Genomic DNA, 25,768 nt, shown 5'->3' with positions numbered 1-25,768 from the left:
AGTCCCATAAGGCTACCTGGAAAGGAACTGCAATATTTGGTTTCTCTTTCTTGGTGGTCACTGGGTAAATATGGGCTGGTGTTAAGATGAGCATTGTGGAGTTACACATTTCAATAGCTACCGAGCATACACAATTGGAGCGGTTTCCAAAGTTTTTTTCCCCAGCCCTCATTCAGGCAGATCTCACCAGGAACCAGATCTCTGTCTGAAGCACCAAGACTTCCCTCTTGTGGCCAGGAAACCAGCTCCTCTGACCTTTCAGCACAAGGGGGGAGCACTATGAGCTCTTCTGGGGATTCTGACTCGAGTCTGAAGCCATGCTTTGTAATCCTCTTCTGGCATCTGAACAATATTTTCACGCACAAACTGAAAAACAAAGGGGCATTTTCCTTAGCGCTTTATATTATATATAAGAGATACTGATACCATCTGACTGTGGGCCAACCACCATAGAGCCTGCAAACTGTTAGCATGTTAACCTCCTTTAGATTGGTGCGATAAAAATGAAAAGGGAAGTAAGTCTTTTAATACAAGTTTCTATAATAGTGCATGTTAATTAAAATGAATTTTAAAATGGAAGCCGCTATGATCTTCAGTATTATTTACACCCTAAAACCTGCAGAGCTAAGGTTGTATAAAGTGTAAAGCTTTTCTTTTACCCAGAGTTGTGTTACATTAAATTGGCTTAAAGATGAATCAAAGTGTTAGTTTGGAAAAGTGTCAGGCAGCTGACACTGAATGGGGTTTTTCCTCTTCCTGAAATACTCCCACTGCCTTTATCAGATCCAGGCAGAAGGAACACTAGAGCCCTCCTCTGTGGATGCTTGTGGAGAAGGTAGAAGAGGCTGGAAACAGAACTCAGTAGCATTAGTAGTTTTTTGTTTTAGGTGCCATTCCTAACACTAGTGTGAAGGAAGAGCATGCAAAGGGCACAGAAGAGTGGAAGCCACAATCAAAGATAAAGAGATACAGAATAATTGGCAGGCAACAGAGAATCTAGGCTTCATGAAGTGTGCATAATGGCAAGGGGAGCCTCCCTGGCGCTACTTTGGGAGTTCCTAGTATGATTACACGAGGCAGGGCTCCGGAGACAATGGTTACCTTTTTGTAAGTCACCAAGAAGTGCAGTTAAACTATCCCCAAGCTTTCTGGGTGTTGGAAGAACTTGGCCTTTTTATCTCATGACACAGATGTGTATAGTTTGTGTATAGATGTGTACAGTTCTAATGTGTATAGTTTATCTGATGTAGCTGAGCAGCTTGTGTGTGTTGTTATTATTTAACATGTTACCGTTGCGGGTTTTCGGCTGATACTGTAACCAGGAGAGGAAAGGGCTGTGCTAACAATAGAAACCACAAGGTGGCATCATTGCCTTGTTTACAGTAAGTTACTTATTTAGCATCCACAATCTATATTTAACATAACCTCTCCTTTTCCCCTTCCATCTTTCCTTCTCTCCCTCTTTCTTCTTTCCCTTGTGCAGATTATTTCTAGAGCCCTTTACTTGAGCCACGTGAGTAGGTCTTTACACATAACCAGAGCAGCTTTTATTCACATGTTGCTGAAGCCTCTTCAAATAAATCTGCAGATTTCACAGTTCACTAGTGTGCTTCTTATTCTCTAGTGCTTGGCACACATCACATCTGTGAAATACAAGCCTTTCCAGAGCACAGCAACAACTGAATGTCCCTCTGCATGTATTCTAACTACTTATACTAACCTGCTGTCACTTTCACTCTGGCAGCAAATAAAATCAGTGATGAAATACCACCAACAAAACAATAATCATTAATAATACTTCTCAGTTACATCGCACCTTTCACCCAAAGAGTTTAAAGGGCTTTACAAAGGTGGATATTATGATCCCCATTTTGCAGGGACGTGGCCCCATTGTCCCAAATCATGTATCTTTGTAACCTTCCATTGGGTAAATCACACTGCAGGATGCCTTCCCTCCCCACCCCGCCCCCCAGGATTAGAACACTAACAGATGGACTCTCGTCACCTCCACGGCTGCACAGATGTCTGGAGAACACAACTCCCATACACGTAGCTCACTCAGCACCTTCAGAAAGGTGGTGGGACGGATTCTCACATCCGGGTTCTTGCCAAACTTTTCCAGTTTCTTTAAGATTCTGTGTGTGTGACTGTCATTCTTCACAGCATCCGGGATTCTGGACAGCAAACTGGAAAACCTGTAAGAGCCAGCAGAGCAGAGCTGAAATAAACGCCCTTGAAACTGATGTTTACACTGCTGGGCAGCTCAGACTTACCTGATTTATTTGCCCCCCCTTTCCCCCCCTCACAGAATGTGAGAAAAAAATGTCTTTGTGGGACGCTTCACTGAGCATTACATGCCAGGAAATGATGCAAAGAAGCTTTGTTTCTATTGTTAACAGGACTGTGCACCCAACTTCCTTTGTACGGCATTAAAAAGAGATCCCCTGATTAGTCATTTACATTCCGGATGACAAACCTTTGGTGTGAAAGCAAACAATAAAATACTGACAAATGTTTCCATTTTACTTCTGATTTGCCCTGTTCATCTCTTCTCTCTCTTGTTTAGCCTCTATAGATTTTCCGAAGCAATCACAGCCTGATCTGACACACTTTCTGATTTTCTTTACTGTCCCTTTTCCCCTTGCTGTCATCATATTTTTCCCCCAGTACGTGCTGAGATAAATCTTACTGATGTGAGAGTGTGCTTGTAACTTTCAATCTTTGCCATTTCACTCTGAATATGGAGACTCAAGAGGAGAATTATACATTACAATAACAATAAAGCTCTTGTGAAAAGACGCATTTTTTTTAATGTCCTGTATAAATTTTTGTAGTGCTGCTTTGACAGCCCTGGAGACTGATGTCTCCAACCCCTCCAGACTGTATGTGTCTGTGGAAGTGTGGTGGCTTCTTCCTTGTCCCCTGCAGGTCTGGAATTTGCCAGCACATCAACTAGTCTTTAGCAGCAAGTGCGGTCTCCCTCCAGCTGAAGATACCGCGTATCAGTATGTCAGCAGCAAGAGGAGGTTCTTCCCAGAACCAATAAGGGGAGACAGTTTAGGTCTTGTCTAGTCAGCGGTTCTCAAACTTTAGCAACCTGAGGACCCCCATTTTAATTTAAAAATTTTAATCCCCCGTTCAACCCTAAACCCCACCCCCACTCCACTCCTTCCACCAAGGCCCCACCCCTGCCCCTCCTCTTCCCCACTTCAAGAAGAGCTGCACTAGAAAGTGATCCCATTTTAAGCATGCTGGCATAGGTAAAGTAGTACAACCTCCCTAGGCCTTGTCTACACTAGGAGGGTTTTGTCAATATCGTTATAGCAGTAAAGTGAAATTGGCAAAGATCCTTTAGTGTGGGCACAGTGATGGCTGCGTAAAAGTGCTTATAATCAGTACAGCTTATGCTGGTTGCCCCAATATAAGCAAAATTAGGGCTAATCTACACTACCGAGCCTGGGCAAGTGTAGCTAGACCAGCGGAGCCCCCTGGGGAGCTGCAGCATAAGCCAGCAGAAGTGGTTCTGCCTGCATAGTGACACCACCTCTCCGAATGACATTAGCTAAGCTGGCAGGAGCACTCGGTCATCTTAGCGGTGTCTACACCAGGGGTTGTCCCGGCAGAGCTACGCGGCTAACGGTGTGATTTTTTCATGCTCCTAACTGTCGGAGCTCTGCCAGCAAAACTTTGGAGTGTAGATCAGGCTTTTTAGAGGTATAACTGCACCTACACTGAAGCTTTTACTGGCATAGCCGTGTTGCTTAAAAAATAATAAATCACCCCCTCCCTAACCATAGGTATTCCAGTAAATTTTTTCCGTGTAGACCTGGCCCTAGTGTGGATGCAGTTTTATTAGTAAAAAGGCGCTTTACACCAGAACAGATATTCTTGTATGGGAATAATGATACTGTTATAAGGCTCCTTTATACTTGTATAAATACATCCACCCTAGGCTTGTACAGATACAATTAAAGCAGTAAAAATCACACCCCTACTCGACAGTAATAGTGGTACAGCTTCCAAACGTAGACCAGGCCTTCGATTTGGGAGGCAGGTGGGGTGAGTATGCGCTACAATGCAAAATGCAGCTTTTCTAAATAGACCCACGTTCACTTCCAACGCATTCTCAGTTAGGGTCAGTTGAGAATAAGCATCTGGAATGTAGACTCTCGACACAAAATCTGCCGCCACTTTACTTCACTGGATTCACTGAGGGAAGACTGACGCAGCAGCCCTATTTTCTGTGCTGTGCGATATAGCTAATCTAATTCCCATCATCAAAGGCTGGAGCTCTGCAGGAGTGCTTTACTGAGAGGTGCCTGCTTATCTCGTGGTGATGATGCCTTTTGCCCCTGGGAGGGATGAAGTTGATATCTGGATGCAGTTTATAAACACTAGCGGGGAAACATTCTTCAAACATGTGTGATGGATAGACAGCTGGAGGCAAAGTCCTCTCCATCATCAGCATTGCTAATAGGAACACAAGTTTTCATTTCCAACACCACATTATGTATGGATCAATGTATACTTATAGAGCGCCTGTCATCCTAAGGATCCCAAAGTGTTTTGCAAACTTATGCCTCCTATAAGGCCATAAGCTGGAGATGCAGAGTTGCCTGGAGGCATCAGATCTTTTTAAAATGGAAACAAGCTACTTACACCCTCTCTCCTCTCATCTTCACCAAGCAGATTTGCAACACAAGGTGAAATCTGGTCCTGGATATCATTGTTGCATCTTCACTTAGACAGTGTTTATAAGGGTGGTAAAATCAAGCCCTGAGCGATGGTATTTAAGAGGGTTTACTGGTTTCTAAGACAACTTTCTTTTGGTTTTATAGAAAAAAAAAAAGCTGAAAATAAAGAAGAGCTTTTGGTCCTAGAGGAAATGCTCTGGGGGGTGTTTAGCTCTTCCTTCCTTACCAGTTGCGTTCATCTTCATCATGTTCTCTTTCAGCTCTCAGGCCACACTGTCTCATTCTTTCTAGGTCTCTCTCAAAATACGTGATGTTTTTTAAAGATTGGTATTTCTGAGAACTCTTCTCCTCCCGCCTCCTACAAATACACTTCAAAAAATTAAAACCATATATTTTAAAAATTAACATTCCGATTGAACGTTAGCTGGGAAGATACTTAGGATGGTGGAAGGCAATGAGATGAGAAGAATAGAGCATGTTCAGGCCATCGATACTAGTAATATTTTGCACTTTGATAGCGCTTTATAAATTAAGTCTCTCCGAACGATTTACTAACAATTAATTAAAGCCTCTATCAATTTAGTGAGCTAGGTAAAGTATATACTTAAGGATCAAATCATCTGACACTGAAATGCAGTCACCTCTGAGTTGTAAAGTATCTGGTATTTAAGAGCATACTGCAATATTACATAACTCAGGGCAGGAAGAAAAGAATACTATTTTAAATATCTGAAACCCTATGGAGAATAGGCAGAATTTAATTACCTGAGCTGGTATTTTGTCCAGGATACCACACTAATATGCCATATCCTACAAAAAGCCCCATCCAGTTATATTGACCATAAGTAGTCTGGACCTCTGCTTCTCTTCCCATCCAAAAGCAGCTTCTCCAGCAGCACAGTCCCCAACATCATCACAATGGGACCTTGGTTTAGGGTGAACTCAGCCAATAGAGTGCCACCTACTGAATTACCATCCAACACTAGTTCCTGTCACATCTAGGTGATCCTCAGTGTCCCCTCATCCAAATACTGATCTACCCTGCTACTCTTGTGAGATTTTATGAGTTTATAGTGAAGGTGGAATGGTTTCAGGTAATTAGATAGGGTCTGATTTGTTCTTTTATCCTGAAAGATCCAAGAATCAGTCAATTCTTCATGCAGTCACAATGGGTGACTATGAGAGGTGGCAGAGAAAACACTTGGGGGCTCTGGAGAGGACCTAACATACCAGTAGAGGCGTGAATGTAAGAGTGGTGTGGCAGGAGGAGAAACTGGGGATACTGCCCTTTAAAATAACTATGTGAAGAGAGATCTCAGGTCTCTTATTTTCTACAGCTATAGAGCTCAGATGAGTCATAGGTGAAACATTTCAGTCTTTCTAGAGGAAAGGATGACCAATGCTGGCTGATCAATGGACCAGAATTGAAGCTGGCCTGGGAGAAGGCTGCTCACTTGTCCTACGCATGAGACAGATGGCTGCAACTGTAGACACTAGAATTGCGCAGTAATGTGAAAGGACAGTGATCCACATAGCGATGGCGGATGACCCTGCAGATCATGTGTGGATTGGCTCTAATTTGGGGTGACTGAGTAGCCGCTCTTTGGGAGAACGAGGATTAGCTTCAAAAGTAAGTAAATCCAACACTCCAAATGTGCTGTGCTAGAGGGACTGGGATTCTTGGACCAAGGGTTACACTGGAATTTGAAACCTTAGCAGCAGTTTAAGAGGTTTGTGTGACAAACTAGGAAGGCTGCCTTCAGCCTGGAAAAAGTTAATTAAAGATATACTGTTGAATGTCACTGAGTCCACTGAATCAACTGGCTAGAATGTAAAGAAGACAATGGACTCTGAAGTTTGGGGGAACTTTTTCCCAGTGCCTGTAAATTACACATGTAAAGGTAAATATTCTGTGCAATGCCCTTAGGAATCATGCAGACAAATCTCAACACAGTGGCTTGAATATTTGGCCAAGAGTGTACATCCTTGCATGGGTACCCCTAAAATCAGCTGGGCATATACTCCATATGCCATTACTCTGGTACCACTCCACCGAAGTTAGCAGACCCATCTCTAAAAGGTTTGAGAGCATGTCCTAAGTATGTTACAGAAGTGAGGCATGCAGTGCTTTGACAGCATATAGCAAGCATTCAAGTTCTTACCGTTCAAGGATCTCCAGGTTGTCATGCAAACAAAAAGCTGCTTCTTCAGCTACTGCAGAGAACTTCTGCCTCATCTCAGCACACAAATTATATTTACTTTGAATGAAATAGCTGGCATGGGAGCTGCAGGTGAAAGCACACAAACACCATAGTTATTCATTTCTGTGAAACAGTGCTGGGAAGCTCAGAACACAGAGCTTTGTAAAGCGATGTGAACTGAAAGCCTCAGCTCTCAGATTAAAAGTTAGGACATTCCTGGTCATAAACATGCAAATGAAGGAGTACAGAGCTGGGTTTAGAACTGAACAAGTACTAGAAAAAATGGTCTGCAAATATTCATCTGAATTCAAAAACAAATCTTTTCATCACATCCACAACGTCTTAGTGTTCACTCTTCTGGGGGTGACAAATCGAGTGCTTGAGATTAACTAGCAGGAATATTCACAAACCACGAATTGCTAGCTTGAATTCTGAAATATTCATGGGCAGCAAATTTCTAGTTGCAGATTCATTTGAAAAATTCATAATTTGCTCTGTGTTGGTTAGTTATGGAAATCATCCAAAACAGGGAACAGAAGCAAAACTACATGAAATATAAATAAAGAGCAGACTGCAAATTGCAAATAATACCAGACACTGTGAAGAGGACAGGCAGCCTCTTTGCTAATAAATGGTTATGATCTCACACTCTTTCATCTAATCTGCAACTGGTAAGGTTTAACTAGGCTTTTTTTGCCCAGTAGTGGAATTAAACACAGAAGGGTAAGTAGTTAAGGCAAAATCCATAGATTTGGCTTCACAACTCACATTAATGTACATGGGAATCATATGACAAAATCCACATGGTATTGCATGGAAACTGAGCAGTTTGTGTGTCAGATAGTACACATACTCTAGCAGGGTTTTGCTTACAGTTTTGCTTTCCACATGAATGCCCCTCATGAGCATTGCATCCAGCATGCTACCTACCTTTTAGGCCTCTTTATGTGCTTTGTGCTCTCCTCCTCCTTAAAGGTTGCTGTGGTTGTTTTGTCCTCCCTCAGAGTCACAGATAGTGAACTGCAAGAAAAAATAAATCATAGAATCATAGAATATCAGGGTTGGAAGGGACCTCAGGAGGTCATCTAGTCCAACCCCCTGCTCAAAGCAGGACCAATTCCCAACTAAATCATCCCAGCCAGGGCTTTGTCAAGCGTGACCTTAAAAACCTCTAAGGAAGGAGATTCCACCACCTCCCTAGGTAACCCATTCCAGTGCTTCTCCACCCTCCTAGTGAAAAAGTTTTTCCTAATATCCAACCTAAACCTCCCCCACTGCAACTTGAGACCATTACTCCTTGTTCTGTCATCAGGTACCACTGAGAACAGTCTAGATCCATCCTCTTTGGAACCCCCTTTCAGGTAGTTGAAAGCAGCTATCAAATCCCCCCTCATTCTTCTCTTCTGCAGACTAAACAATCCCAGTTCCCTCAGCCTCTCCTCATAAGTCATGTGCTCCAGCCCCCTAATCATTTTTGTTGCCCTCTGCTGGACTCTTTCCAATTTTTCCACATCCTTCTTGTAGTGTGGGGCCCAAAACTGGACACAGTACTCCAGATGAGGCCTCACCAATGTCGAATAGAGGGGAATGATCACGTCCCTCGATCTGCTGGCAATGCCCCTACTTATACAGCCCAAAATGCCGTTAGCCTTCTTGGCAACAAGGACACACTGTTGACTCATATCTAGCTTCTCATCCACTGTAACCCCTAGGTCCTTTTCTGCAGAACTGCTTCCTAGCCATTCGGTCCCCAGTCTGTAACAGTGCATGGGATTCTTCCGTCCTAAGTGCAGGACTCTGCACTTGTCCTTGTTGAACCTCATCAGGTTTCTTTTGGCCCAATCCTCTAATTTGTCTAGGTCCCTCTGTATCCTATCCCTACCCTCCAGCGTATCTACCACTCCTCCCAGTTTAGTGTCATCTGCAAACTTGCTGAGAGTGCAGTCCACGCCATCCTCCAGATCATTAATGAAGATATTGAACAAAACTTGCCCCAGGATCGACCCCTGGGGCACTCCACTTGAAACCGGCTGCCAACTAGACATGGAGCCGTTGATCACTACCCGTTGAGCCCGATGATCTAGCCAGCTTTCTATCCACCTTATAGTCCATTCATCCATCCCATACTTCTTTAACTTGGTGGCAAGAATACTGTGGGAGACCGTATCAAAAGCTTTGCTAAAGTCAAGGAATAACACATCCACTGCTTTCCCCTCATCCACAGGGTCAGTTATCTCCTCATAGAAGGCAATTAGGTTAGTCAGGCATGACTTGCCCTTGGTGAATCCATGCTGACTGTTCCTGATCACTTTCCTCTCCTCTAAGTGTTTCATAATTGATTCCTTGAGGACCTGCTCCATGATTTTTCCAGGGACTGAGGTGAGGCTGACTGGCTTGTAGTTCCCCGGATCCTCCTTCTTCCCTTTTTTAAAGATGGGCACTACATTAGCCTTTTTCCAGTCATCGAGGACCTCCCCCGATCGCCATGAGTTTTCAAAGATAATGGCCAATGGCTCTGCAATCACATCCGCCAACTCCTTTAGCACCCTCGGATGCAGCGCATCCGGCCCCATGGACTTGTGCTCGTCCAGTTTTTCTAAATTGTCCCGAACCACTTCTTTCTCCACAGAGGGCTGGTCACCTTCTCCCCATACTGTGCTGCCCAGCGGGAGCTGACCAGTCTGGGAGCTGACCTTGTTCGTGAAGACAGAGGCAAAAAAATCATTGAGTACATTAGCTTTTTCCACATCCTCTGTTACTAGGTTGCCTCCCTCATTCAGTAAGGGGCCCACACTTTCCTTGACTTTCTTCTTGTTGCTAACATACCTGAAGAAACCCTTCTTGTTACTCTTAACATCTCTTGCTAGCTGCAACTCCAAGTGTGATATGGCCTTTCTGATTTCATTCCTGCATGCCTGAGCAATATTTTTATACTCCTCCCTGGTCTTTTGTCCAATCTTCCACTTCTTGTAAGCTTCTTTTTTGCGTTTAAGGTCAGCAAGGATTTCACTGTTAAGCCAAGCTGGTCGCCTGCCATATTTACTGTTCTTTCTACACATCGGGATGGTTTTTTCCTGCAACCTCAATAAGGATTCTTTAAAATACAGCCAGCTCTCCTGGACTCCTTTCCCCCTCATGTTATTCTCCCAGGGGATCCTGCCCATCAGTTCCCTGAGGGAGTCAAAGTCTGCTTTTCTGAAGTCCAGGGTCCGTATTCTGCTGCTCTCCTTTCTTCCTTGTGTCAGGATCCTGAACTCTACCATCTCATGGTCACTGCCTCCCAGGTTCCCATCCACTTTTGCTTCCCCTACTAATTCTTCCCGGTTTGTGAGCAGCAGGTCTAGAAGAGCTCTGCCCCTAGTTGGTTCCTCCAGCACTTGCACCAGGAAATTGTCCCCTACACTTTCCAAAAACTTCCTGGATTGTCTGTGCACCGCTGTATTGCTCTCCCAGCAGATATCAGGGTGATTAAAGTCTCCCATGAGAACCAGAGCCTGCGATCTAGTAACTTCTGCTAGTTGCCAGAAGAAAGCCTCGTCCACCTCATCCCCCTGGTCTGGTGGTCTATAGCAGACTCCCACCACAACATCACCCTTGTTGCTCACACTTCTCAACTTTATCCAGAGACTCTCAGGTTTTTCTGCAGTTTCATACACGAGCTCTGAGCAGTCATACTCCTCTCTTACATACAATGCAACTCCCCCACCTTTTCTGCCCTGCCTGTCCTTCCTGAACAGTTTATATCTATCCATGACAGTACTCCAGTCATGTGAGTTATCCCACCAAGTCTCTGTTATTCCAAATCCCTTAAGATAGTACAGTATGCCTTGCAAACCCAGACAACGTCACCGGGGTAGACAATTTCCGAGATGATAAACAGCTATGATTTCAAGCAAGATAAATCTGGTTGACAACGGAAATTCATTTTCAAGGTCAACATCAAAATTTAGGTGCACAACTCTCAGTGATGTTAGTAGGAAACCCAAGGCAAATCCCCATGCACTGTATTGAAAACATAATACAAAATATACAGCAAATCAGTAACAGTCAGAAAGCAGGATTTCCTCAACTCACCATGCTCTTATAACAATAAGATGCTATCTGTCATGTGCATGCCATATGCTTTCCACGTGTGAAGCTGATAGCATGGAGCATACTACATGCCACATGCTTAGATTCTGTAATGACGCCTACCTTTTAGGCCTCTGGTCCAGTGATGTTAAGCTCTCTTGGTACTTGGATGTTGTGTTTACTCTGTCATCCTTCAGAGTCACCGATAGTGAACTACAAGACAAGACAAGATCCTTAAAAATGTACAAAGTATGCCTTCTCCAGAATATGAAACATCCTGCTGGCACTGATGAATTACTCCCAATATGACAGACTTATTCAGAGCCATCCAGAGATAAGATTTATACTTGATATTTCTCTCCCCTTTAACTCAAACCAAGGGAAAAAATATTGCAGTAAATGTCAGATTATAACATGTGTCTTGTGTTCTTTGAGTCTGTAGTGGGGAACCCACCACAGAACTGGGGACTGGCTACAGAAACTGGGGCAAACTGAGTCATGGAATTAGATTCAATGGAGGGCTGGGACATCACAGGCCCTCTTCTTCCCTGGTTTAGTGGCAGCAATAGATCTAGCCAGAGGCCCAGTGGTGGTATGCTCCCTCTTGCTTTGACAGCGACAGTGGCTCCTGAAAGGTGAGGAGGAGAAGAACATGGCAGCTTGATCTCCTTTCTTCCCTGTTAGTCAATCCAAAGGGAGAGAGTTGGAAGACTGATAGGAGGAACAAGATGCCATCACTGACAAATTCACATTACGCGTCAGATTCCATCAGAACCTAACTCAAAAATAAGCTTGGAGATGCTGCATAGATACACACGTCCTGCCTGTAACAGAATTATGGCCTAACAAGAGGTATTGAATTAATAGCTAATTAAGCCAATAGTTTAGCCTGGGCTTGAATAAGTCTCAAATAGAAGCCCCCATCCTCTATTTCTTAGACGAGACACAGCGTAGTGACATAAGCAGTCAAACAGGGGCTGGCAGACAGTTACTGAAACACCCTCTGTAGTAGGGAATTCCTCCCCTTTTTACCTTCTGACAAACACACACCATTTCTGGGCTTAAGAGACCCTTAAGTGAGCACTTTGCCAGTGCAATTATAATGGATAGGTCCAAATTGCCTCTAGTTCAGGCCACCACTTTCCAATTTCAGAGGTAAATTCAACACAATAATTATCATGTGTTAAGTGTGAGAAATAATTCTCAACACCACATACTGGCCTACTGGTTTGGGGCTGGGGAAGCAATAGAGCTGATATATCTTGATTTCAGTAAAGCTTCTGACACAGTCCCACATGACATTCTCATAAGAAAACTGGAGCAATGTGATCTAGATTAAATTACTATCAGGTGGGTGTACAACTTGTTGAAAGACCGTACTCAAGGAGTAATTACTAGCAGTTCACTGCCTGACTGGGAGGGCATTTCTAGTGGGATCCCACAGGGATCAGTCCTGGTTCTGGTAATAGTCAATATTTTCATTAATAACTCGGATAATGGAGTGCAGATGACACCAAGCTGGGAGGGGTTGCAAGCACTTTTGGAGGACAAGGTTAGAATTCAAAAGGACCTTGACAAATTGGAAACTGGTCTGAATTCAACAAGATAAATTTTAATAAGAGAAAAGCACTACACTCAGGAAGGAAAAATCAGATGCACAACTACAAAATGGGGAATAACTGGCTAGGCTGTAGTACTTCTGAAAAGGATCTGGGGGTTGTAGCAGATCACAAATTGAATACAAGTCAACAATGTGATACAATTGCGAAAAAGGCTAGTATCATTCTGGGTTGTATTAACAGGAGTGTCGTATATAAGACACGGAAGGTAACCGTCCTGTTCTACTTGGTACTGGTGAGGCCTCAGCTGGAGTACTTTCTCCAATTGTGAGTGCTGCACTTTTGGAAAGATGTGGAAAAATTTCCGGAGAAGAGTAACAAAAATGAAAAAAGATTTAGAAAACCTGATCTATGGAGGAAAGGTTAAATAAAAATGTTTAGGTTTGAGAAAAGAAGACTGAGGGGGGACCTGATAACAGTCTTCAAATATGTTGAGGGCTGTTAGAAAGAGGATTGTTCTGCACGCCCACTGATGGTAGGAGAAAAAGTAATGGGCTTAATCTGCAGGAAGGATGATTTAAATTAGATATTTGGAAAAAAACTTTCTAACTTCAGGTGTAGTTAAGTTCTGGAATAGGATTCCAAGGGAGGTTGTGAAATACCCATCATTGGAGGTTTGAAAGAACAGTTTGGACAAACACCTATCAGGATGGTCTAGTTTTACTTGATGACTTCTCAAGGTCCCTTCCAGCCCTACATTTCAATAATTCTATATACCAGAATAATTGAGAGCGGATCAGTGCTGTTCCATGTACCATTCTTGCCCCATAAGGTCTCCGTGTCACATTCCCAATGCTGGCAAATTGTGGGAGACATCCTCGGACAATAAATGGGTCTTACTCCACACAGTTTTAGCTGGCCAGAAAGTGGAGAGGTTAAACCATGTTTCATCTTGATTACCAGTGAATGTAAATGCACAAGGGTACGTTTTTAGCCACAGCTGCCTGGCTCCTATTAATGTTAGTGTGAGCCCTAAAGCAAAATTCCAAAATTCCAATATTGAAAACGCACAACTCTAGTAATTGGGGATGCATAATACAGCTTCTCCAATCCCCTGTCTCTTACAGCAGACCAAGCTGGGTGTAATTCATGCATGTGACTTTATGAGCTGTTTTCCACTTGTGAAGATGACTGCATATCTCATTCTACATCACACGATTACTCTTTTTTAACGTTCCTACCTTTTAGGTCTCTGCCCCAGTATGCTCTCCTGGTCCTTAAAGGCTGTTAGGCTTGTTCTCTCAGTCCTTTGATATACTGGTGGTGAACTGCAAGGCAAGACAACGTCCTTGAAACTGTTCAGAATATACCTTCTCCAGTGCATGAGCATTGGTGCTGGAGCTGATTGTCAATCTTGAGAGAAGAGACATGGCTTCTTGCAGAGCTTAGGGGTTTTATAACCCAAAGATGTGTGGGTCAGATCTTCAGATAGCTTGATTTGATGTAGCTCTGCTGACTTCAATGGAGCTATCCCAAGTTACACCAGCTGAGGATCTGGCCCATATGTATTTACAAACAGTACTAGACAGAAAAACACTTGAAAATTAATAAGGAGACATAATCCATACACCCACAGCAGCCAGGAAATTCACAGATTCCAGTTCCGAGTTGCAGAAATCACAGCACCTGTAACAGCCTTGTCAAGACTAGGTCCTGAGTCTCACAACTATTACTGGTAGCATTAGGACAAAGTTTAAATGTGGTTTATGCTGTTGTCCCTCTCTCTTTACTTGTTTGTCTTTTGCAGACCAAAGTTCTGCCACTGACTTCAGTGACATTGCATGCCTATAAGTGACAGCAATATGAGGCTTTATTTTTTGGAAAATGTTCAGTTTGATGTTCTTTGAAGTGACCCTAAGCCTTCAATACCACGATGAGAATGAATAAAATTGATCTGCACTAACTGTTTACTCTAGTGAAAATTTCTAAAAGTCAGGGATAATTACAGAGGGCATTTGATAGAAGTTCCACTGGAAATTTTATGGACAGCCTGTGGAAAATGCAGTGGTAGCAGCATAAACAATTCTATAGACATTGAGAAGAAAACGGCCTCTTTCTCTATAGAGTTGCTGTAGATGATTTATACAGGCATTGTATGAAATGTTTTCTTGTAAGTGAAGGATTCACTGAGTGTCCACCTGGAAAATAAACATTTATTGTGCACAGTCTGGCCATTCTGTCACCTATACAGAGAAATGTCAATGTCCTCTAAATTCACTGAATATTGAATTTAATCAGCAACTATCCTGAAAAAAAATAGCACAGTGTAAGCGCTATTATAGTAAATTGCCTTTCTTAGGTTTGTAGAATCCAATCATGTAGCATACCTGTGCAGTCTGGTCTTCTTAACAATATCTTCTGAACTGAAATTCTTTGCCACATCTTCGTATATGGTCTGGAGTAATTTCTGTAGGTCTGATAAAAAAACCAACACATTTATAAAAATGTGCCCACTGGACCTTCCACTGCTCCTTCTCTTTACAAGGGAATGCTGCATACACTGGCCTCATGTTTTGATTCTGATTAGCGATTTTGGTTGCCCAATTTAAGACACCTTAGAAGGACCTGACTTTCAGAGGGAGGAGATTCAGCACTTCCTTTCAGATGTCTCAAGTTGGGCACTTGGAAATTGAAATATACCAAACCACTATTCACGACTGGAAATGTGGATCCCTGTTCTTTGGCTCTGAAATAAATAACAAATGAGAAGTTCGCTAACTTCTTTAATGTTTATCCAAAATTATTATGCAGGAATTAGAAAAGTAGGCAACTTTTAACAAACTGTACCCAAGGCCAACTTCAAAATTCCTATGCTTATGCTATTAGCATTCTTAGGCCATATTTGTAAACATCACAACTTAATCTATTGTGTCATTACATCCTTCTTTAAAATGAACTACGGAATTTAACATCTGACGAGAGATATATCCTTACCATGATGCATTTAAAGCTGATAATTTATCCTCAACAAGTCCTTACTTGGTCATACCTGCCTGTCCATCCTTTTTCTTTCTTTCAGCTGATCTCTACTTTCATTGTGTTATCACCTTTATCACCTTCTCTCCATTGTGACTGTGTGCTCTCATGCTTTCCCATACCTTGAATAGCCCTTCTCCCCCTGAGTGCCAGATGAACTCACTGTTCTTCAAATTCCTCCTCAAAACTCACTTCTTCTGAGGACCTTTCCACCACTAATCCACTGCTGCTTTGGTGCCCAACTACTAAACAAAGCAAACAGCCCATCACAAGAAATACAATAAGATAATCAATACAGTGTTCTGCCCAGAGCCCTATTCCCTCTCCCGAGACACCATCCACCAGGGTTTGTTTTAGTCATTGTATTATCTATCTAATTTTGAGCTGATCCTGCAAGGTATTGAACATATCCTAGGAGATGCTAAGTGAGCTCCACTGGAAATGAGGGCTTAGCTCCTTGTAGGAGGGAATCAGCATCTTGAAGTTAAAGTCAATTAACTGTATGTTCCTCAACGTAGGGACCTTTCCTTAAACCCCAGTAAAGCACTATGCACAAACAAGCAGGGTGGTAATATAAATGACAACTGCTACTAAATAAATAAATACCTATTCAAATATTGCAGAAGAGGTTACAGAACACACACAGACTTAATCTGTTGTCAAACAAACCCTGATTGGCCAAAACTTTAAGAAACTGTCTCCTATAGTTAGGGTGTTACGTCCATATTTAAGCATCTAAATAAGTGGTCTGATTTTAAAGAGTGCTAAGCACCCAGGCAGAAGGTCCTGAGTTCTAATTCTGATTCGTTCTAACAGGGACTCTCACTATGACCTTGCACAAATCTTAAGGCACGGGTACATGGCAAAAAAAAGGTAGCAAGTCTCAGAGCCCAGGTCTACAGACTCAGGCTTGTGGTAGGACTCTAAAAATAGCGGTTTAGAGGTTTGGGCTCAAGATGGAGCTCAGGTTGTGAAACCCACCTCTTCTCTGGCTTCAGAGCCTGAGCCCCAGCCTGAGCCCTTGCAGTATGTCCACACTGAAATCAGGGGAGGGAGGGTGATAACAGCACATATGTAGGCACATCCAATCTAGCTTTAGCCTGAGTATCAATAGCAGTGAAGCCATGGCAACATGGACTTCAGTGCAAGCTGTACGAGCCTGCCCAGGTCCCTAGCTACATCCTCGTGTTCCTAGCCTGCACTGAAGCCCGTGTGCTGTGGCTTCCCTGCTATTGGTACCTGAGCCTAGCTAGATCAAAGCTAGCTCAGGTATGTGGAGACATGCTGCAATCAGCCCTCTGACTGTAGTGTAGACATACCCTTGGGGTCTGATCCTGCCAAGCTGAGCACCCACACTCCTATTAAAGTCAATGGGAATGGAGGGCAATGCACATCTGCTAGGATGTGCTCACCATTTTGTGGGATTGGACCCTCAGTTCCTCTGAGGAATAGGGATAATAATACCTGTACTTAGCATGTATATCTTCAAAGCACTCTATAAATATTAATCCTCACAGCGCTGCTGTGAATTAGCTAAGCACTAACTAGAAAAGAGAAAGCTGCAAAGAGGGTTGGCCTTGTGATGGGGATGCTGGCTTGTGACTCAGGAGATTTGGGTTGGGACCCCTGCTCTGCCACCAACTCTGTGTCTGAGCCGGGAAAAGCTGCTGAAATGCTGAGCCTCCGTTGCACATCTGTGAAATGGAGTTAATGACATTCACGTACTTCACAGGGTCCTAATGAGGATAAATCCATTTATGTATGTGAGATGCTCAGCTACTACAGTGATGGACACCAGAGGAAAGCCTACAATTAAAGTGCAAGCTTTATAACGAAGATCCCTTGTGCAAATATGTATAACTTTTCTTTGGAATTTATATCTTTCTAAGACTGGGAATTGCACCACTAAATTGTTGGTTAAAGAAGCAGAAGCAATCCTGTTAGCATTTAATTTCTCAGATACAGTCCTACATATTTTTTTCATCAATATGAAGTAAACGTCTGGCATTTCAAATGATTTGCACAAATAATGCATTATGCAGTAACCATGAAAAATTAGGATTACATTTAGCCCTGTGTGATTCAAAACAGGGATGATACAGTTGGTATACATTAAAAGAAGTTTTTAGATGTGGCAAAGAAAGCAAGCTTGAAATGCTAATCTACTTTGTAAAACCTTTGACAAATCAGAGGGAGCCTGAATGAGAAATTAGACAACCTCAGAACTGACCTGCCTGTTATACCACAGCTGTGAGGATGACAGCTTCCACGTCTGACTTGTCAACATGATGTGACTTACAGAACCTTTGGACAAATGTACTTCCTCACCCAGTCAGTGATGTTGGAAATCAAACTTGTGGAAGCAGGTTTGATACAGTAGCAGTCACAAAACAATACAAACTAAATTATAGCCAGGTAAATGGCTCCATATTAAATTACAGACTGAATCCTGAAGCAAAATAAAAACCCTCTGCAAGAATCATGTTCAAATTTATCTGCAGATTAGTTGCCCAATGCAATACATTTCTCACATGTTTTCCAATAAACATGTGTCATCTCAATGGTACTTCTGTGTGAGTTATAGGGAGCCTCATGAGCTGTTTGAGCAATAGGCTACAGGGGCAGTTGAGCTGTTCTAATCCAGTTCCTGTTCTGGCTCTGAGGCATCCTTGTGTTTAACATGATTCTATGGCTACAGAATTTACCTCAGAATCCATCCACTGCTGTAGTGGTGTCCTGCAGAAAGTGAGTTTTTATTTTTTTTAAAAAATTTCTAGCTGTTATAAATATGAAGAATACCTTCAGTTCACATTTTGGAAGTGACCCGAAAGTTGTCATTTTGAGCATGCAAACAGACCACCTGAAACAATAACTCGGAGGTGTCAACCATTCCCATTCATCTCAGTGGAACGTTAACTCGGAAGCCTAATGATGACAGTGTAAATATCAGTTTGTGTGATAATTTTAGCAGAAAAATGAAGCTAGTATCTGCGGTAGATATTGGACCAGCGATCATTCGAGTGGCTGGGTGCCGTTGAGGGTTACTAAAGTCTAGAACGGGGTTGGCAACCTTTCAGAAGTGGTGTGCCGAGTCTTCATTTATTCACTCTAATTTAAGGTTTCGTGTGCCAGTCATACATTTTAATGTTTTTAGAAGGTCTCCTTCTATAAGTCTATAATATATAACTACACTATTGTTGTATGTAAAGTAAATAAGGTTTTTTAAATGTTTAAGAAACTTCATTTCAAATTAAATTAAAATGCAGAGCTCCCCGGATCGGTGGCCAGGACCCGGGCAGTGTGAGTGCCACTGACAATCAGCTCGCGTGCCGCAGGTTGCCTACCCCTGGTCTAGAAGATTAAAGTCCCCAGAATCTTCCTATCATCTCCACTGTTGGTCATAAGAGAGAGGGAAAGTGAAGATGCAGCTCTTCCTCATTGTCAAAAGCCTCAATTGTGTCCTGAGTGTGAAAAACCAACGCTCGCTCTCATACCTTCCCTGGTGTAAAAAGTCTACGCCCTGCCCCCAGGAGCAGAAAGTAAACTGAGTGCAATGTCAGAATCATTAACATCAAGAACAGTCAGGATTGCATTATTCATCTGCAGAGCTCACTTGGTAAAAAGCAAAATCATTTAAAAAATGTCTTAAAGCTGATGCAGAATTTCCTTTTTGCCTCTGAACACAATACCTGAATGCTGCAGAGGTTAGCATTATTTTGGCCCAGAGTACACCAGGCATTGCCTATACTTCACAAAACAGTGTGTTCAATTTATTTTGCTTCCTCTAAGAAGCAGTGTGGTCCAGTGGGCAGAGTTCTGGCCTTGGAGTCAGGGCACCTGGGTTCTAGTCTCATTTCTGCCACTGACCTGTTGGGAAAGTCACTTCATCTCTCAGTGCCCGTGTTTCCCCACCCAGCCTTTGTCTGCCTTATTTTGTAAGCTCTTTGGGGTATGGACTGTCTCATATTATGTGTTTGTACTGCACCACGCACAATGGGGCCTCAGTCTTGTTTTGGGCCTCTAGATGCCACAGTAATACAAATAAATGCTATTAATACATGAGTAATGTGTACATTAGTAAACAGTCCCAAATTAAAAAAAATATCTATGTAGTTCCACTGCCCCATATGGAATTACAGTGGGTCAGCTGGTTGTTACAGAAGTTGTTCTACTTTTGTGAGACATCTTCTATTGAAAACTGCTGAGTTGTGGATTGTATGCCATCTGAATAACTTGATGGGCTGAACAATGGCAAATCCATAGCAATTCGTTCACAATGGTTTCAAATTGTTTCATCATAGTGAGGGCTACTGAAAAGAAATTGTACCATGATCTTCTGAGCCACAGTCCCTTCTCCTGCTCACTTTAGGCAAAGTACTTTTTTCCTTATAACACAGCTGAGAGGATTAATCTTTTGAAGCTGTGAATCAGGTTTTCTTGATGTATTAGAACTTAGTAATGGGATGTCCAAACCTACTGGCACATAAAGTTGACCTCAACTGAGAACTGGACATGATGATCTAGCAAATCAAACCCAATTCCTCCAATAATATTAATTAAAATGAAGCAGCAGGATGAATATGTAGATTAATAAAACAAACTGAATTACTGGTAAATAGTTTTCTCCTACAGTATATCAGCACAAAAAAAGCACCTGGATAGACAGTGCATACAGCACATCAATGGACTTAAGCAGGAGTTAAACTTACCTTATAATGCAGCTCACAGCATGCTATGGCTGAAGGCTGCACTGATACAGACAAATAAAATTTGTATTGTCATATAAAACTGCAAAGTAGTTTTGAGGATTTTCCAGGAAGATGCTTCAGTCCTCTCTGCCCATCTGGCAACATTGCTCGAGTGAAATGACACCTCACTGACCCACCTGCTGGTACATGAAGCCAATGCAGTCCTTTATCCATAAAGGTATTTTAGAATAGATTACCTCTGTCTTTAAAGCAGACAGGAAAGATGAAAAGGACATTCCACTTTATGAAGCCCTTTGCACAAGCCAAATAAAATGTGAGGATTTGCTTCATGTCCAGCGATTGTAGTGCTCATTGCAAATAAGAAACCTGGTAATGGGAAAAGCATTATGTGCTGATTTATATAACAATACCATGCACTTTTGTAGTGCCATCTGTCCGAGGATGCCAAAACACTTTACAAACATTAATTAAATAAGCCTCTTAATACTCGCCTGAGATTGTGCTTTATTGCCCCCATTTTGCAGATAGAGAGAAGGAAGAATGGAGAGGTTAAGTGACCTGCTCAAAGTCATACAACCTACTACAGCCAGAAGTATCTTTAAGATAAAGATCTTCTAGGCAACTGTTGAAGCAAATACATTTGTTACTGTGCAGTCAAGTAAAGGCAACTTACAGTGGGAAACAGGCTCTTCATCCTCTCTGGTTTGTTTGCTCTGTACTGACTCACTGTCTTCACATTCCTTGGTGACATCAATGGGAGCTGTATTCACATTGGTATTGTCTTCAGAGCTGAGGACTAGGGAACTTATGCTGCCCAGAGGAGTTCGACTATGGGGAGATGACAGACCACTAAGCCGAGAGACGCTTATGATAGATGTTTTCTTGTTTGTCTTCCTGCTAAGCTGACTACGTGGTGCTTTCTGGCAGGATTTCTTACCCAGAAGGAAAATAAAGGAGGGGAATTTTTATAACAACGTTTGACAGGGATGGTGCACTGTATTTCCATATCTAATGCCAATACTGGATTCCTCTGGGCTTTTTTGCGCCCCGCAGATTTTCTGCAGCGAATTCAACAGGTTGGCTAAACTGCTAAATTGGGAGTCTCTTTCATTTTGGGTTGTTCTCTGCATCTTTCTCTGGCTCTGGCATTAGTGCCAAGTGGACCAGTATACTTTGCAAACAAGTAGCACTGCAGCTTCATAGAGGTTTGCTAATAAAGAAATCCTCAACTTTTTCACCTCCAGGGAGAAAAAGGTCAAAGCTGTAGTGATAAGTGTTAAAGCCTCCACCTCTCCCACACCCTGGAAATCAATTTCCTGTGTCAGAAATATGAAACCTCAGCAGACTGAAATCTGCACGCTTGATAATCAAAACAGAATGTATCACATTGCAAATACCCTGGAGGAATCCATATCTCAATAAAAGATTTCATATCGAATATGAAAACCTACATTTAAATAATGGCAATGTAAATGACAACAGAGAAACTTCTGTCTAATTTAGGCTGCAAGAAAAAAAAGCCACAGCAACATGAGAGCAGAAAGGAATGTCAACATCAGCATTCACTTTGGATTCCTTGATTCTTGTTGATTTGGGCCCTAACCTAATCCCACATGGGAATCTGGAAAACATCCTATTTAGAAACAGTTCTGTGAATATTGTAAGATTTGCTGATTCCCCTCTCTCCTCTCTTTTTTATTATTACAAAGGATATTTGCCAGGGGATGTTGTAAAGCCCAAAAATATAACAGGGTTCAAAAAAGCACTAGATCAGTTCATGGAGGACCCCACGCTTTGAGTGTCCCTACTCTATGATTGCCAGAAGCTGGGAGCGGACAACAGAGGATGGATCACTCGATGATTGCCTGTTCTGTTCACTCACTGTGAAGCATCTGGCATTGGCCACTGTTGGAAGACAGGATACTGGGCTAGAAGGACCATTGGTCTGGCCGAGTATGGCTGTTTTTATGATGAAACATGATCTTTGTCTTTTTAGAAGTTCAGCAACTCTTGCTACTGATTCCTCAAGCAAAGTCATAAACATATGTCTCCTGGTCTAACCCCTGGGCACTATACTTCCTTTGTTTTCATGCAAACACCTTTAGTAGTAATAGTAGTGGTAGTAATAGTAAATAAATAAATAAATAATAAAGAGGGAGAGAGAGCACCCGTCACTTCTTCAGAAACATGGACTATCTCAGCAGAAGAGCATCAAAGTTCTCCACAACATTTTCTGTAGTACACCTGATGTTGCCTTCAATAATGTCACTTCTCCTCAGTTAAAGATTTAAATTTTCGATATCTTAAAAAGCCTTTCATCTGAATGGCCTTATTTTCTCCTCCCTTTCCTTTTCTCTAGATGCCATACTTGATTTCGGTTTCTTGTACTGCCCTCAGCACTTGGACTTTGTTTTCCAATTTAAATGTTTACCTTTTAATTAAGTTAAGAAAAACCAAACTAACTGTTGGAGTTTGTCAGGATGGGGCCCTTAAAAAGCTAGCAAGCAAACTGGAAGTGGATCCTGCTAAATTGCATCATTCTTACTCACATGGCTTACAGTAGCCTACTTGTATGAGTAAGATCTACTCATTTGAATATGGGTAAGCAGGATTGCGTCCCCAATTAATTAACAAAGGGGCAAGATGCCAATATTTTCAGGGACTCATATTTTTTCGTAGTACATTTCCCTCCAGCAACATCACTAGTTACTATTCAGCCAAGCCACAGCTACACTCCTGCATCTGGCTAACTATTGCTCTTTCTGTAATCCGTCATCAAAAATGATTTTTTATCAAAATCCAGAGAGCCACGTGTCTTGCAGTCACAAGTTTCAAAGCAGAAAGATCAAATCAGGGCGTTATATGAGGGAACAAAACAGAGAAAACAAATATTTTGAAAGTTGGACTAGCTCGTAAAGTAGAAATTAGCAATGAAGTTACCTTTGTATCCATGATAAAGTGCTCCCATCTATACCTTGCTGCCTTGTCCTTATTGATTTTTTTAAATGTACTTTTACTGCCACCAGGGTCCCTAAGTGAAAAACAATTTAATGAGTTTTCCATTTCCAGAATCTTGCTTTTATTACAACAAGTTCTTTTTAGAAATGCAATAAATAGAGAATAAATGATGGCCAATCTCTGCTTTGACATTTATCTTCACTTGTAAGGAGAGGGATAACTTACTAGTGTTATAGCAGCGAGTGAATTATAGTCACAGGTGAAGAGAACTGTTCAGAAAGCTTAGCCATTATGTAGTACAAACATACCACATATGCATTAGGCCAAATTCTGCTCTCAGTTATTTCTGTGCATTCCCATTTCCAGAGAGTGGAAGGCACTGAAGAATTTGGTCTGGGTGGTGTAGCTGCATGGATGTAACTGACTGCAGATTTGGCCTATTACAGATGGAGCTTGAAGTGCTGATTATAGTTGAAAATGCCTGATCTTTTCATTATAAAGACCATGTTTTCAGTTGCTTATAACTTCTATCAATTTGGGCTGAGATTTGCCATGCCAAGTGCCTGCCTCAGACTGAATTTTGTTTTTAAAGTTTCATTTAAAATACTTCAGCCATTTCCAAGAACAAGATTAGGGAAACTGCATTCTGTTTTGACCATGTTAAAAAATTCTTCCAGCTGTTTCATTGAAAAGTTCGACTATCTCCATTCTTTGGAGCAAGGTATTGAAATTTGGCAGGGGGGGGGGGTGCCCTGGCACCAGGGATGTGCCTTTTGCTGTCTGCCTGACAATTCTCCCAAATTTGGTCAAGTTATAAGACTTTGAAAAAGATCACAGTTCACATGTGGTTAGTAGAGACTCATTAGTGTGGCAGCTAAATACACTGAAGAATCTGCCTGCTGCACCGAGCACGGGTTAGATTGGGGCTGTAACGGCTGAGCAGGACTTTTCCTGTAACTGCTCTGCTAGGGGCTGCTGTGGTGTGGGGCACCAGAACTGAGAGCACAGGACCTGTCTCTTCTGTGCTCTCAATGCTCCCTGTACTGGCACCCAGGCTGTACGGAAGAGATAGAGGAAGTCGTCTGACTTGAATGCAGAGGGGAGAGGGAAGAGGCAGAGGATGGGGATGAAGGGGTAGGGTAGGAGCAGAGGGGAAGGGGGACTGGAGCAGTTGAGGAGTGTATAGGAGCAGAAGGAGACAGAGAGAGGCTTGGGGTGAGAGACTGGGGTCAGAAGAGTGCAAACGTCAGTAGGGCACATTCCCCTACTAAGCCTGGAATTGAACCCAAAAGTCCTGAGTCTAAATTTCTCTGCTGTGAGCAAATATTTGTGAAACCCACTGGCACAGCGTGTGTCTCATCCCTCGCTAGTGCCTGGTCCACATACGTAGCGGGGGCAAACATTTCACACACAATACACAATGGACTAAGTTTTCATCTCCAGTCCACCTGGTGAATTCTCTCCAAGACTATTCTGCTCTCTCTGTTGTATACAGGCAAAGCTTCTATTTGTGTCAATTGGATTTCTGGGCATATAGGGAGAGAAACCAGAACAGCCTTGAAGAGCTCTGCCCTGAGGATCAGATAAAAGAATTTCATTCATTGCTTTATGGTTCCATCTGATATCTGGATATACAATTAAGAACACTTCCTGAATACTTTAAATATGTTATTTCAATATTACTATGTCTATTGGCTGAAAATGTTGAAAAATTAAAAACAGTATTTACTACTAATTACACAAGTGAAACAGCAATAGTACAAAATGTTCTGAAGTAACTTATCTTTTAAAACAGCCCAGAGCCATATCTAAGTGATGAAATAAAAATAGCTAGCAAATATCACTAGATACAGGCTCTGTACTGCAATCACTCTGGAGAGAAAATTCCAGTTGATTTCACTGGGCAAGCCATGCAAGGCAGGCTGCAGAATCAGGACCTTAGTAAATACATTTAACTTGCATAATTTTTTAAAACCAAATTTGGCTTCAAAAGCTCAAGATCCTTTCTGCTAGTGCTACAGCATATACTAACAGAGGGCCATGCTATGCTGCTGATTTGTCGACAGAACTTACTGATTCCAAAGGGGAGTTCTGTGCACAAGTTGATAACACAATATGGCCCAGAATTAGTAATCACATGTAACTCGAATAATTTTTACTTAAAGCAAAGGGAGAGGAAAACCAACAATGTTTGCAAGAGAAAAAAAACCTCATCCCATCAAAAAATATTATACAGCGTGCATGTACTTTGGATTCCAGCAGGTTAACACAGGTTTTAAGGAACAGTTGGGTTCGAGAGTCAAAGCCTCCAAGAGCCAGTGTAGAGCACAAAGCTGTCGAAAGAGGGGTTCACTGTGAAAATAAAGAAAAAACAAACAAGTGCTGTACTGCAAAGGTGACAGAAGGAACAGTTTGATCATTACATTCAGGGGATACCCTGGCAAACAGTCAGGAACTAAATGACTGACAACAATAATCTTGGGGATAAACACAGAATAGGTTAACAGCATATCTTGGATCATGCCTCCTGTAAACAACTT

At 42.2% G+C, this 25,768-nt stretch overlaps 1 protein-coding gene across 1 annotated transcript in view; it reads right to left on the bottom strand.

The window, feature by feature from the left end:
* Positions 1 to 258: 258 nt before the first annotated feature.
* Positions 259 to 25,768, bottom strand: part of CCDC60 (coiled-coil domain containing 60) — a 110,175-nt gene continuing 84,665 nt past the window's right edge. Inside the window, exons 6-16 of the mRNA XM_065417495.1 lie at positions 25,476 to 25,580; positions 23,211 to 23,301; positions 20,944 to 21,202; positions 14,913 to 15,000; positions 13,767 to 13,853; positions 11,090 to 11,179; positions 7,826 to 7,915; positions 6,857 to 6,979; positions 4,921 to 5,052; positions 2,006 to 2,195; positions 259 to 366 (exon numbers count right to left, since the gene is read on the bottom strand). Coding sequence (XP_065273567.1) covers positions 259 to 366; positions 2,006 to 2,195; positions 4,921 to 5,052; positions 6,857 to 6,979; positions 7,826 to 7,915; positions 11,090 to 11,179; positions 13,767 to 13,853; positions 14,913 to 15,000; positions 20,944 to 21,202; positions 23,211 to 23,301; positions 25,476 to 25,580 — 1,363 coding nt within the window. The remainder of the gene's footprint in view (positions 367 to 2,005; positions 2,196 to 4,920; positions 5,053 to 6,856; positions 6,980 to 7,825; positions 7,916 to 11,089; positions 11,180 to 13,766; positions 13,854 to 14,912; positions 15,001 to 20,943; positions 21,203 to 23,210; positions 23,302 to 25,475; positions 25,581 to 25,768) is intronic.

The sequence above is a fragment of the Emys orbicularis genome, chromosome 16 (genome assembly GCF_028017835.1).
Source record: "Emys orbicularis isolate rEmyOrb1 chromosome 16, rEmyOrb1.hap1, whole genome shotgun sequence".
Taxonomy (NCBI): domain Eukaryota; kingdom Metazoa; phylum Chordata; order Testudines; family Emydidae; genus Emys; species Emys orbicularis.
This window is presented reverse-complemented; position numbering and strand designations above follow the sequence as displayed.